The 13,872-nt window shown below is 39.6% G+C and overlaps 1 protein-coding gene across 3 annotated transcripts; it reads left to right on the top strand.

Moving 5' to 3' along the window:
• Nucleotides 1-1,930: 1,930 nt before the first annotated feature.
• GJA10 (gap junction protein alpha 10) lies at nucleotides 1,931-5,131 on the top strand. Of its 3 annotated transcripts, XM_087921925.1 has the most exons (3): nucleotides 1,931-2,006; nucleotides 2,331-2,500; nucleotides 3,513-5,131. In XM_087921925.1, exon 3 carries the CDS (start codon nucleotides 3,531-3,533, stop codon nucleotides 5,127-5,129), a length of 1,599 nt encoding a protein of 532 aa, XP_087778051.1. In that variant the 5' UTR covers nucleotides 1,931-2,006; nucleotides 2,331-2,500; nucleotides 3,513-3,530; the 3' UTR covers nucleotides 5,130-5,131. The 3 variants fall into 3 exon arrangements, with proteins under 3 accessions (XP_087778051.1, XP_026582319.1, XP_087778062.1); XM_026726534.2 differs by lacking the exon at nucleotides 1,931-2,006 and having other exon boundaries at nucleotides 2,302-2,500; XM_087921936.1 differs by lacking the exons at nucleotides 1,931-2,006; nucleotides 2,331-2,500 and adding an exon at nucleotides 2,710-2,726.
• The last annotated feature ends 8,741 nt before the right edge of the window (nucleotides 5,132-13,872 follow it).

Raw genomic sequence — 13,872 nt, 5'->3', positions numbered from 1 at the left:
AAGTAAAATTTATCAACAATTTGTTTAGGGTTTAATTATAACTGGCTTTCTTTCTAGCTCAGTGGTTCTTCAACTGTTTGACCCAATTACCCTTTTCTCCAGTCTTGTATGGGGTTAACTCAATTAAAAACCCCACAAGTGCTTGCTAGCAGCAATCCCAAACTGGATCCTTAACTCACAAAATAATTTATTACCAATTACCCATTGCCTCCAGGATATACCAAAACATCCCCTTGTTTAAGAATTACTCTTCTCTCTCATGGTTTAGAAGATAGTGCTACTGTACATGGATGACCATTTTGTACACATACTTGGGCTTTCCTAGCAAATGTCTTCAAATTATATCCAGAGGCAGAAATAAAGAAACGGCAAAAGAAAAGATGTAGAAACTCCAAGTAATTTTGAAGAAAAGCAAACCATACTTTAATGGTAGCAAGACACGGCAATCTATGATAACTCCCAAGGCAACTTCTGATGAATTGAAGAGAAAACCAGGTACTTTAGCTGATAGCAGCTAACTGCCAAAGGTAGTGCATTTCTTTAGCCCCGTTTCTATTTAGTGCAAACACAAAGTTCCACACTGAAAGATGATCTTAACTTCCTTTTCTTCCCCACCGTCTGTATTGCTGCTGCTATATATTCCTAAGGACTGTCCACTGACAAACCATACTATTAACACTTTAGGTAACAATGAATAGGTTAATCTTCCAAGCATCAGACAGGTTTTAGTTTCCATTATCATAAAGGCTTTCTTTGGGAACAGGTAATTGGGTGGTTCGTGTTAGTAAAGTTTGGTTTTATGATTGGTTTTATTGACTTTCTAGCTGGTTATGATCTCTGTTTATAATTTACTGGTTTGTTATGTGCCCAGTTGATGAAGAAATTGGATGGCCTCAAAATTAGTAAATAATTACCCTCCACGGGCAAGGTGATATTATGAATATCAGTTTTGGTCTTCAGCCTACTTATATGTAATAATCCCATGGAAGTCAGCAGGGACCTTCTCAGAAGCAAGCTTTTACATAATTATAGCTTGATTATCCCTTTTCTGTGTGATTTCTTAATCCCTATTTTATAGCAGGTCCTCAAAATATTCTCATTGTTGCAGACAGGCTTAAAGCAAATGAAGGGTTAATGGGATTCTATAACCATCACAAGGCCCCACTGAAAAGTACCTCAGGCTATAGTTAACACAAACAATTCCCTAAACTGAAGATTTTAATATGCTTCCTATCTGCTTCTTACTCAGCAGCTAAACAATTAACACTGTTGGCTTTGAAGCTCCTGTTCTTCTCTTTTAATTGCTATCTTTCCAAGCAGCCCAGAAAAGGGAATATAATTTATACTTGTTTATTCCTTTTTGTGAATGTTGTGTCCATCCCTTGAAGTAGGTAAGGGTCTTGAGTAACCAAAGCCAATGAAAAATATGGGAAATTCGATTTCTCCTTTCAAAACTTGTTCTAGTCTGAGCTGCTGTTTCATGTATTTTTCTACCCAAGAATTTTAATCTGACCCATCTATGCTGATGTGTAATAGACTATGAAATCGGGCATGACCGATTGATCTCTGAGCATTGATTACCACGAAAACGAACAGACTGTAAAGAAAACATCCAGAGCTGTGAAAGGAGACTATTCATTTCACATTACAAAATGAATTGCTTTACTTAGCATTTTGGCAAGAAGAACTAATGAAATCCTAATGAAATAAGCAGTCGCATTGCAAGGCAATGAGGTGGACAGGAAGGCTGGGAAGATAACTTGGTTGGTCTCCATTGCATGATCATTCCAACTAGTGGCTCTGACCTATCTGTCAGCTCATCAAATTGTTCGTATTCTTTGGACTTACTGATCCCAGCAGCAAACGAATTATGATTTACAATCATTACGTCAGTTGTAAAAATAGATGTAAGTTGTTCAGAGGAAGATGAAGCAATTAACAGCGCTGGAAAGCATGTGGTAATTTCAAGGAACAAGTTTGATGTATTCCAAGAGATCATGAGCATGGTAAGCAGAATAATATCTGAAGTTATTTTAAATGTACAAAGAGGAAAATGTTCTTATTTACAAGTTCAGTCGTTAGCATGAGTCCTGCATTCTGATATAAATTGCTCACAGTTTAGTCATATTTTCAGTCTGTCCATTGTTCAAATCTATAAAGGCACTTTGAATAATATAGGTTCTAAAGCAGTGGAAACAATACCATGAAAATAGTTATTACACAGATATTAGGGTAAATTTTAATAATTTTAAAACATTACTCCTGATGGCATTTTTTCCCAAAAAGGGGGGAAAAAACCCTCTCTTACCCTTCCTAAATTTTCTATCAAGGTAAACTGGGAAGTTGGAAAATATTCTGGAAGATGGCAGTGGCACACCACTTCTGTAGTGTTGCCAAGAAAACTGTACTAATGTCCATGAGAAGCAATCAATTCTGATTTGAGATCATTCTTCATTGGTTGTGCTGGTAATTGCAGCCTTGGACAGAAATCAAGGAAAAGGTAAGAAAACTTATATGTGTATCTTTGTCTGTGTCTGTGTGGTTATACACGTATCCTTATAAAAATAAATGTCTTTTTGCAGGGCAGTCTGTTCCCATCACAAGGGGATTCTCTTCACACACCATGTTGTCAGCTTGTGGAGTTAACTGCCGCAAAATGATTTGATAGTAACTGAAATGAAACCAGATACAAATACAAATACATCAGAATCTAACCATTGTGACAGGTAATAGAACATGCTGCAATGGAGAGGCGATAATTTTCAGAAATAGGGCTATGTACAAATTTAAATTAAATTATTAAATTTTTTATGCTTTCTTTGTGAGCCTTCGAGAAAAAAATGAAAAGGAATACAAAGTTATGGTTTTAATAGGACTCTTAACAGATTTCTAGATGGATGTGTGGAAGTATTCCTCAGTAATTGTGATTAAATATGTTACATTTTTAAACTATTAGACAGGATACTTGCTTTTTTTTTTTTTTACAGAGTTAGAAACAGGATCTTGTCCAATTTTTCCTTTTTAAATATTTTTGCAAGGAATTTTTTTTGTTCACCAAAGCCACTGGTTTTCATAGAATTCCATAGAAGTTATAGAGTAGGACATGTTCTGAAATACAGATTTTTAGTGATTGGCCACACCCTCAGGGCAATCATGTTTTCAGTGTGATTATTCAGAAGTTGCTCAACCAACATGCAAAAGTTGCATTGAACTAAGGAAAAACTTGCCCTATTTAGATGTTTTCTCGAGTTATTTATCGTGGCCCGGCTCAAGCTCCAATTATCTGACCATCTTCTTGATAGCAGTTCTTCCTCCTGACTTTTAACGCCATTCCGTATGTCCTCTACACTGCTTTAGGTGATGCTTCCTTTTTATAACAGTGGGTCCCTATTGTTTGCTCACTTATTTTAATCCATGTCAAGTCAATGAAACAGAATTGCAGGCAATTTAAATTGGTACTTACACAAAGATATAAATGACTCTTTTAGTGACGCACTGCTGTTTTATTTTAGAGGGATGATCTCATAACTATGGGGGACTGGAATTTGCTGGGCAGTATCTTAGAGGAAGTTCATCTCCATTCCACCATAGTGGGCAAAATCTGGCTCACCATGCTTTTCATCTTTCGCATGTTGGTTCTCGGTGTGGCTGCTGAAGAAGTCTGGGACGATGAGCAAGAGGAGTTTGTTTGCAACACCGAGCAGCCGGGTTGCAACAACATCTGCTATGATAGAGCTTTCCCCATCTCCCTGATCCGCTACTGGGTGCTCCAGGTCATCTTTGTCTCATCCCCTTCTCTTGTTTATATGGGCCACGCCATTTATAGACTGCAAGTCCTTGAGAAAGAGAGGCAGCAGAAGAAAGCCCACCTTAAAGAGCAGCTCAAAGAGATTGAACCCATTATAGAGAATCACCGGAGAATAGAGAGGCAGCTGAAGAAGCTGGAAGAACAAAAGAAAGCAAGCAAGCCTCCCTTGCAAGGGGCTTTGCTATGGACCTATATCTTTCATATCGTGACCCGATCAGCCATAGAAGTGGGCTTCATGGTGGGCCAGTATCTTTTGTATGGGTTTCAAATGAATCCACTGTATAAGTGCACCCTTCCACCTTGCCCTAACACTGTGGATTGCTTTGTGTCCAGACCAACCGAAAAAACCATTTTCATGGTCTTCATGAATAGCATTGCAGCTGTTTCCCTCCTTTTGAATATCTTGGAGATCGTTTATTTGGGGGTCAAGAAGATTAGAAACACCCTTTGCAGGAAGTCCAAGAAGAAGCTAATGACCGCAGAGGAGGAGGCTATCTTTAATTTCCCCAAGAAACATTCAATGATGCAGCAGATTTGCAACATGAGTGATTCATCCCACCGGGATAGTTACAAATATAGGTCAGAGGAGCAAGGGAGGCTACCCGTCTCCTTGAATCTTGAAGAAGGATATGTACTTACTGAACAAAACCAGCAACAGGGCAATGGGGAGCAACAGTGGCGCAGAAATTGCAGAAGCTGGCCCAATCAGTATCCAGATAGACTGCATCCTTCTTATGGTCATCTGGGATACCCCAATGGGAATGGAGAACCTCAACACAGGCTGTTCCCCAGGCATACAAACTACATAAGTCAATGCCATAATGATGAGCATCTGATTGCGCCCTGCAGCACCGACAACATCCCAATGGAAGCAGGGCAGGCTGTCGATCTCTACAGAAAGAATGAATCCAATGCTTCAGATGAGTCCAAGAACCTTCCACACGCTTCTAAAATTTCCATAGTATCCAACCCCAGGGAGAGCCCTCAAGCAACATTTCGGAAGTATAGCTGGGAACTTAGCAGCAAGGACTTAGGAGATGATAATGGCAGCCCTCCAAACACCATGCCTTACCAGAACCACAACTCCAGCCTTTTACCCAGAATGCTGTCAAAGAGTCAGCTGGATATCGACTCAGTTACCTCAGACTCACAGAATGGTTCGGTCTTGGAAGCTAAATGGCAAGATGACAGCAGCCCTCCTGTCACACCCTCATTTCCTTCCACAAGGGGACACAGAATGGCAAGTAAACCCAAGCAATCTTTCTGCTACACTGCTATATTCTGCTATAGTGTGAATTATTGCTCTTTAGTATCCTTTTAGCCTAGGCCTCGGGCTTAGGGGTTTGTCTGTAAAAACATTCAAACATGAGAGGTGGAAAGGTTCTTTCAGATCAAGGCAAATGTTTGAAAAATGTAATTGTTTCAGTAAAACGGCATTATTTATATAATACTGAATAAAATCCGCTGAGTGTTATTTGAAAAAATGGGTGGCGGAGAGAAGGCAAGAATAATTTATTTTTTAAAATATTATGACAGTTAAGTTGTTGGACGAACCTCTGAAATGTAGGGTTTCTGTAATGTCCACATTGTGTCTTAAAAGGTATATAATAATTTAATTTAAATACTTTTTAAAGGATCTTTTCTAATGGAATTTTATTACAAGTTTGAAATAGGCATAAACTATATCAAAAAAAAAGTGGCAAGTTTGTTTGCACACATTTCTTGATAAGGCTTTTAAACAATTCATTGCACAAACCTTTATAAACTATATGCAGGTAAGAAGAATTAGTTTCTATTTTGCATTGCTGAAGAGATTTCAGCATGGGTACTTTTTAAACTCTTCTTAATTTAAATTTATATCTTTATTTTCTTCTAATCTGATATTTACTTAGTTTCATACAGTAGAACCTCAGGTGACGACCGTAATCCGTTCTGAGAATTCAGTCATCACCCGATTTGGTCCTCACCGGAAGCGCATGCGTGTAAAAAAAAAAAATGGCGCAGTGCGGAAGGGGAAATCGGTGCGGAGAAGCAAATTGCCATGGCTGTGTTTGGTCACCAACTGAGCACCCGTTCACGACCAGAGGTAAAAAATTTTGGTCGTCATCCGAATTGGTTGTGAACGGAAGCGTTTATTGAAGAATGTATACTTGGTTTCCCCATTCTGCCCAGACAACTTTTGTTGGAACTGAAAACTGTTCTTTCAAGATTATGGTTTAATTTGGATGGTGAGACTCAGAGCCCAAGTTTGTAATGATATTCAGGTTCTTGAGCAAATCATGTATATTTCACAGTTTGCTCGTCTGTTATATTCAGGTAGTCCTCAACTTATGACCACAATTGAGTCCAAAATTTCTGTTGCTAAGCAAGACAGTTAAGGAATTTTGTCTCATTTTACATCCTTTCTTGTCACGATTATAAAATGAATCACTGCAATTGTTTAGTTAGTAAAATAATCATTAAGTAAATCTGGCTTCCCTGTTGACTTTGCTTGTCAAGATTGCAAAAAGTGATCACATGATCCCAGGACACTGCAATCGTCATAAATATGAATCAGTTGTCAAGTGTCTGAATTTTGATCATGATGCTGCAAAAGACATAAATGTGAAAAATGATCATGTCACTTTTTCAGTGCCGTTGTAACTTTGAATGGTCACTAAATGAACTGTTTTAAGTCCAGGACTACCTGCATTTGTGATTTACTGAATGCCTGAGGCAACCATATTTTGATTGTGCATCTTCAATGCCTAAAGCTTGTTACCCCCTAGAGGAGAGTGGATGCAAGCAAAGACTTGTCTGAGTTCATCCCTATAGCAATGCACTCTGGTTTGGCTACATAGCTGAATTAGGCCTTAAAAACCAAGGAAAATAAGCCTTTCTAGACTATATGTGCTGTGTTTTGTTGGGAGTGGATTGTGAGGGGGCATTTCAACTGTTTAGTCTTTCCCAGAATAATAATATATAAATGCATCAAATGACATTAGCAAGCCAATTTGGGGCTGTGGGAGCAGAAAACATGATTCAGTCCTAGTTAAGGACTTCCCTTTTAATAACACATTGATTTTAGTGGGAGCAGCATATGCATTTACCTAATGCTCCCATTGAACTCAGCAGAGATGTGGAAGCATCTAGCTATGGATGAATTGTGGCCTTTTAAATCATCAGTCCACAGAAGCATGCTTAAGCTCTAGCTAGCTATTTTTTTTTATTCTGCCAGGAGCTATTTAAGATGCCCTCAATATAGAAGGCACTACTGATAATCCTCTATTTGTAACCATAATGGAGCCTGTCCATTATGGCCATAAGTCATGATGGTTGTAAAGCAGGTCATTCACCTGACTGACCCGATTTTATGACCCTTTTTGCAATGATTATTAAGAGAATGCCATACGGTTATTAAGCAAAAAATTGTTCAATTTGATCCAATTTTGCCGAAAACTGAAAGCAAATGGCGGTTAGAAAAAAACGTTATAAAATCCAGTCATGTGACTGTGGAGTGTAAAAGTGGCTGACTGCAAATGCCTAATTATGTGACTGTGAGGGGGCAGTCATAAAACTTGGAAATCAGGCCATTAAATACTCCCTGGAGCAATCTGTTGTAACTCTGCTCGCTAAGCAACCAGTCATAACTTGAGTACCTGTAATACCTTGATTAGTGTCCATTATTGAGAGTCACTTTTCATGAGTTGGGTGGCTAAATTTAATTAATTAATAAATAAATAAATACTAATAAGCAGAAGGTTCAGTTTGCTTTTGGGTTAGCTGAGCATGATAACAAGAATGCCAATTTGCTTTCGGGCCCTGTAGTTTATCAGCTCAATTTACTGGACTTATTTGATCAGCCAGTGAGCAAACTATTGACTAGCAATATTGCAACACTGCTTGGAGACTGGACCAGTGCAAAACTACTCAGAAATTCACTTTTATTTTTAACTATCATTATATTAGTAGTCTTTCATCCTTTCCACATAAATGCTAGAACTCAGGTTCATCCAAATAAATTCAGCTGATGTATGATTCAATATTGATGGAAGATTGTGTTATTTTAATAACTGTACTGTAACAGTTATACAGTACCGACAAGGTAGCAAACGGTCTTTAGCTAGCTTCCAAGGGGAAGAAATCCATCAACATTATGGATCAATTGTGACTCAGTGGTGTCCACCAGGGAACTGTCATACCCAGTTGGGTATGAGTCCTGATTGTTGGGAAGCAAAGAGCAGGAGAATGCCAATACCTGTGTCCGGACACTATGAGGAATGGGAAACTGAGCTAGAGTAAACTTGATTTGATCAAGAAGGTTGGTTCACCTTCTGAAGAAAAACAAAGAAAGTCCAGGTTTTTTCAAATGAGTAACTGACTAAAACAGGGGTGTCAAACTCGCGGCCCCCAGGCCAGATGCATCATGCACTGGCCATGCCCACCCCTGGTTTAGCGAAGGGGGGGTAAAGTCATGATATGTCACGTGATGACAACATGATGCTGCGACTTTGACACCCCTGGACTAAAATAAATCGATCAAAGCTATTTAGCTTTAATCCCCGATTGCACTGGAGTTTGTGTTTGTCCTAGAAGCTGACTCAACGTCTCCCTGTTTTCTCTTTCAGAATGTCCTCTTAGAGCTTTCTTCTGTCATGAAAAAGTAACACTAGTTTAACTGCAATGTAATGGAACAGCAAGAATCTCCCTCGTCATTAGCACACCATTGCCAATACGAAGCTGAATTATTTCCTTTTTCCCCGTCCGATCTGATGAGAAAGCAACTGAAGGCAGTTACTTAAGAATTCTACAACTTCTGTTTTCTGGGCAGTCCATGCTGGTAGCTGAGAGTGAACCATAACTGTCTCTTTCAAGTTGCACTGTCTTCTATTTTGCATAAGTAAGAGAAGCTTCAGTGGGCATAAAACAGCTTTTTTTTCCTCAGTGAAGACCATGGTGGGGGGATAGTTGATTTGTAGCACTGCCACCTTCTTATCCAGCTCAACATGCAACTTCAAGGCTCTGCTAAGATACAAAACTTCAATAAAAAAATGGGCGAAGGAAGAAGAGACTGCTTCCTTTCTTCCCCTCGCTGGACTTGATGAATAAAAAATAAAAGCTCCTCACTAGAACTTTCCACCACTACATTGCACGTCAACAAAGATGTTTTAATCCAACCTGGATATGTGCAGCTGTGTTTCTCTTCCCAGACCCTTCAATGTGCTAATCTTATATTTTTCAAAGGGCAGTGTTAGTATTATTTTGTTTCTTGGCAGTTTCCAAATGTATAAATAGATATGGGCTGAACAATTTTAATTTTTTAAAGAGGGAATGCTCCTACTTCAGAGGAGAGGGGTGTTGTTTACTCCACTTACAAGATTTCCAAAGGAACAATTTACATTTTTCCCCTACTTTGGTGGCTCCCAGTATAAGCACTTTCATAGCCTTTTTTTTTTTTGCTGCTGCTGCTGCTGCTGCTTCCTAGAGAATTGGGGGTTTCCATGCACATAGGGATTGTTCTGGGTTTTTCAACCCAGAGCTATTCCTGTCCCCAATAATATATGGGAAAACAAGGCAGGGGAGGTGGAGGGTAGACTTGCATTAAAAATAAATTATCAATAATGCACCACAAGGGAAGAAAACAGTTGCCTGGGGAGAGGGCTTCCTTATACAGTAAATAATAAAACTGCATTCCAGATGAACAGAATTAGACGAGAAAAATATGCAAAGATCTGTTACTGTGTATATATATATATATATACACAGAATTTTCAATAAGAACAGATATATATATATATATATATCCGTTCTTATTGAAAATTCTGAACATCACCAGCTAGAGGTAAACAGGAAGGCTGTTCTTAATAAGCTCAAATTACCTGAGGAGCATAACTTGGAAAGGGCCTCTATTGCAAGAAAGAAAATATTCATTACAAGCAGTCCTCGACTAACTGAGCCCAATTTGTTAAGTGACTGTTCCTCCATTTTATGACCTTTCTTGCCACATTTGTTAAGGGAATAGCTGCAGTTAATAAGTTAGTAACCCGGTTGTTAAGTGAATCTGGCTTCCCCATCGACTTTGCTTGTCAGAAGGTCACAAAAGAGGATCATGTGACCCTGGAACGCTGCAACAGTCCTAAATATGAACCGGTTGCCAAGCATCTGAACTTTGATCACATGACCATGGGGAGCCTGCAAAGGTCGTAACTGTGAAAAACGGTCCTAAGTCATTTTTTTCAGTGCCGTTGTAACTTTGAATGGTTACTAAATCAACTGTCGAGGGCTACCTGTATGAGCTAGCCTTTTCCTTTATCTTTCTGACTTTCTTTTGTATGCATCTCTTCTCCTTTTTCTGAATTCTCTTTCTTAGCGTTTGCTCCATTGTGCTCTTCTCACTTCCCCTCGGGTATCTCATCTTTTCCCCCAAAGGTGGGTTTTTTTTGGGGGGCGGGGGGAGAGGCAACTAGACTTTCTTGCTTTTTCTTTGAAGATGTTTCACTTCTCACCCAGGAAGCTTCTTCAGCTCTGACAGGATAGTGGGAAATGGAAGGATTTATATTCCTTGTAGACAGTTAGTCAACTCTAAGGGATGCAAATGACCAGCTGTCTGCAAGGAATATAAATCCTTTCATTCCCCATTATCCTGTCAGACCTGAAGAAGCTTCTTGGATGAGAAGTGAAACATCTTCAAGGGAAAAAACCAAGAAGTCCACTTGCCTCTCCCCACCAAAAAAGCACCTTTGGGACAACCATGACCTGGATAACTGAGAATCTCCACAGAATCTTTTCCCTCAGTTCTTCTGTATAGCTGGTCCTCAACCTACAACTGCAGTTGGGACCGGGTGTAAATCATTATGGTTGTAAGTTGACCTGGCCTGCAACAGTCATTAGGTGAATTTACCACAGCCATTTAGTGAAGGCCATAATTGTAGGCGCGAATCCATTCTTCCAAATGGAAGAAACCACAGGACATTGCAAGGTGAGCAGTTGCCAAGTACCAAAATGCAGTGACCATGGGGAAATGGGCAGCATAACCTTTTACAATGACCAGAAGTGCTTTACCGGCCATAAAGCACCATGGTTCCATGCCCCTTGTAATTTCAAATAGTCATTATGCAACCAGTTGTGAGTGAAGAACTACCTGTATCGTTCCTTCAGTATCTCTTACATTCATTTTCAGCCCCTAGCTCCTGACTTAATATGAAGTCTGATGCCTACAAAACCACCAGGTAGAATGAATAGCCATGGGCCAGAAGACAGATGAAACCTGCTATTGGGCACCTCTGAATCTGAGACCCTCACAAATATCATGGGCCTTTCAACAGTGTTCAAATATGATCACGGATAGACGGGGAAAGACAGCAAACTCAGAATTTCCCACAGGGTTGGAATCGGAGAAGCCCAGAATTGAGCAGTTACCCTTCTATGCCTTGGCTGAAGAAGCTGCCTTGAAGGAGACTAAAACTTGAAAGTATCCTCCCTCTTGTGAATATGTACTCCTGATGACAATCACGACAACGATGCAACTAATTCCAAAGTGCAGGTCTTCATGCTGGCAGTCATACCGACAACTGAAATTCATGGTCAGGTATCCAAATTATTTAGAGTATCTTCTTGTGTTGTTTGTACACCTATTAATTACGCGAAAGGCAGCTATTTCTCCAATTTTGACACCTGCATTTTGTAACAGTATTTTTAACACTAAAATTTTTTTTTTCCTCCTCACAATTAAGTTTACAGGATTGCAATTTTATGCCTTGTTACGTGGGATTAAAGCTGATTTCCTGTAAACGAGAGCCATGGTGCAACCTTCAGCTTTTAATTAGAACATGTAAAGAAGTGTTACCTGTGAACCAACAAGTAAAGTAGGACACATATCCTTCTGATTTCCCCCTCCCATTCTTTAAATAATGTGTTTAATGGGAAAAACTGAATGCCTGGTTATTCTTACATACAGTTGTCAGGCAATTATTGTATATGCCAGCAGATACTGAAAAACAGGGCATAGAATTCTCATCCATTATAGTATTGAGAAGAATACATTATTTAAAAAACAAACAAAATAGGAACTTGATTTATAAAATCAAGTTTGTTGAACCTTTTTTTAAAAAAATCAAGCAATTGCAATTCAAAAACCACAGCAAAATGTACTGTGTGATCATCCACTATGGAGGGATCAAGAGTGAAATAAAAAGCAACAGAAGTCCCTTTTTGTTCAAACAATTTAGAAAGCAATACAGTATGCAGCTTTGGTCCTATCAATATTTGCTTAAAAATAGGTCAGTGGGAATTAACTTCCAAATGAACTGTACATAGAATTGCAGAGTATTTGTTCTGTTTGCTAAATTACTATTAGAAAATAATATAATTCTGTAACATCTTAAAAAAAATAAAGTTTCCTTGGAAATGAACTCAACTCCTGAGCATGGAATTTTCTTGGCATTAACTGAAGTCTTTTGCCACTGTCTTCTTTCTGACTTCCTAGTCTAGTTATTCAACTCTTATTTTCCCAGGAGTTCTTACATCCAAGCCCCTAATCAGGGCCAACCCTAATTAGCTTCTCTGGTTGACTAAGTACAGCCACCAACTGTAGCACAGAGCCTGTTCAAAATGAGTAAGGTTAGCCTAATCTTGATACATAGCTACAGGCAGCGTCTTTGGAGAAACAGCAGCAAAGTGTGAAGGGAGAAAATTAGTTTCGGGTCCATCTGCCCTACCAATGAGGTAACTTGCTGGATCCAGTATGGATAAGGATTCAGCAGTGGGCCTTTGGTGAAGATGGATATAACTAGCACCTCCTGGAGTGCTTTAGACCTGAAGTTGTGCTTATGGTCCCTCACTTGTGGAGTACCTCAGGGTCCCTATTTAGCTCCTCCTGCTTAACTTCTACAGGTAATCCTCAGGCTAAAACCAGAGTCATTCAGTGACTGTTCAAAGTTATGATGGTGCTGATTGAGGGGGCACCTATGTTGGTTCCTGCCACTGAAGCATCCCGGTGGTCACATGATTGCAATCCAATCACATGGTCCCTGGGTCATGATTACAACATTGCAGCAAATCATGGACATGTAATTGTGATTTCTGACATTCCCTGCCACGAGACAAGTCAATTAGAAAGCTGGCAAGAAGTCAGAAGTCACTCCCACTTAAGCTGCTTTTTCACCAACCCATGTCTCCTAGCAACTGTCCATGGCACCTCCATTCCCATGCCATCTGTGCGCCCACTCATGCTCTGTAGTGCCTGCCTATGGTACCCTTTCCCAAGTCACTCATGTAAACACCTGCACTTTGGAGCACATGTCTGTGGTACTCTTCCCCCTTCCCCCTGTAATTCTCGTTTACAGTACTGACTCCCCCACCCCAGTCTATTTGCCCAGGACTTCTGCCTTTTCTCATTTAATGACCCACATGGTCCTGTGGTTATGACAGCAACCAGGATTGTGGGATTGCTTTAGCTAAGTGATGCTGTAATCATATGACATTGTGTTTTATGACCACTTTGCATAGTGATAGAAATTCGAAGTCCCAATTGTCATCGATACCCGGAGGTTGCCTATACAAGGAAAGACCACTGAGTGAGGTCATTGGTCAATTCTTGTGATAACAAGAGATTGCAGGTAAAACTACAAAATAAATGAATTATCAGAAAATGTTTAAAAGAATAAATGGAAATATCACTGGGAGAAAAAATGTTACCTGGTTTCTATATTTGCCTGTAGGTTCTATACTAGGGTGTGTATGTGTGAGTTATAAATAAAACAAAATGGCAACTATAATTGGGTTTTTTTAACCAACTCCCTTCTGCAGATGTCCTACATGTCAGAACAGCTACAGCTATCAAAGATCAGAGCTGTGGTGGTGCAGTGGTTGGAATGCAGTACTGCAGACTACTTCTGCTGATCATTGGCTGCCAGCAATTTGGCCGTTTGGGTCTCACCGGCTCAGGGTTGACTCAGCCTTCCCTCTTTCCGAGGTCAGTTAAATGAAGAGCGAGATTGTTGGGGAAAATATGCTGACTCTGTAAAACACTTAGAGAGGGCTATAAAGCACTGTGAAGCAGATATAAGTGCTATTGCTATAGGCAA

Source organism: Pseudonaja textilis, chromosome 1, assembly GCF_049901715.1.
Source record: "Pseudonaja textilis isolate UNSWEBS1 chromosome 1, rPseTex1.2, whole genome shotgun sequence".
Taxonomy (NCBI): domain Eukaryota; kingdom Metazoa; phylum Chordata; class Lepidosauria; order Squamata; family Elapidae; genus Pseudonaja; species Pseudonaja textilis.
The sequence above is the reverse complement of the archived record's forward strand: the minus strand, read 5'-3'. Positions and strand labels throughout refer to the sequence as shown.

Excerpts from the sequence above, each read along its gene's own strand:
- GJA10 (XM_087921925.1), top strand. The coding sequence starts at position 3,531 with ATGGGGGACTGGAATTTGCTGGGCAGTATCTTAGAGGAAGTTCATCTC.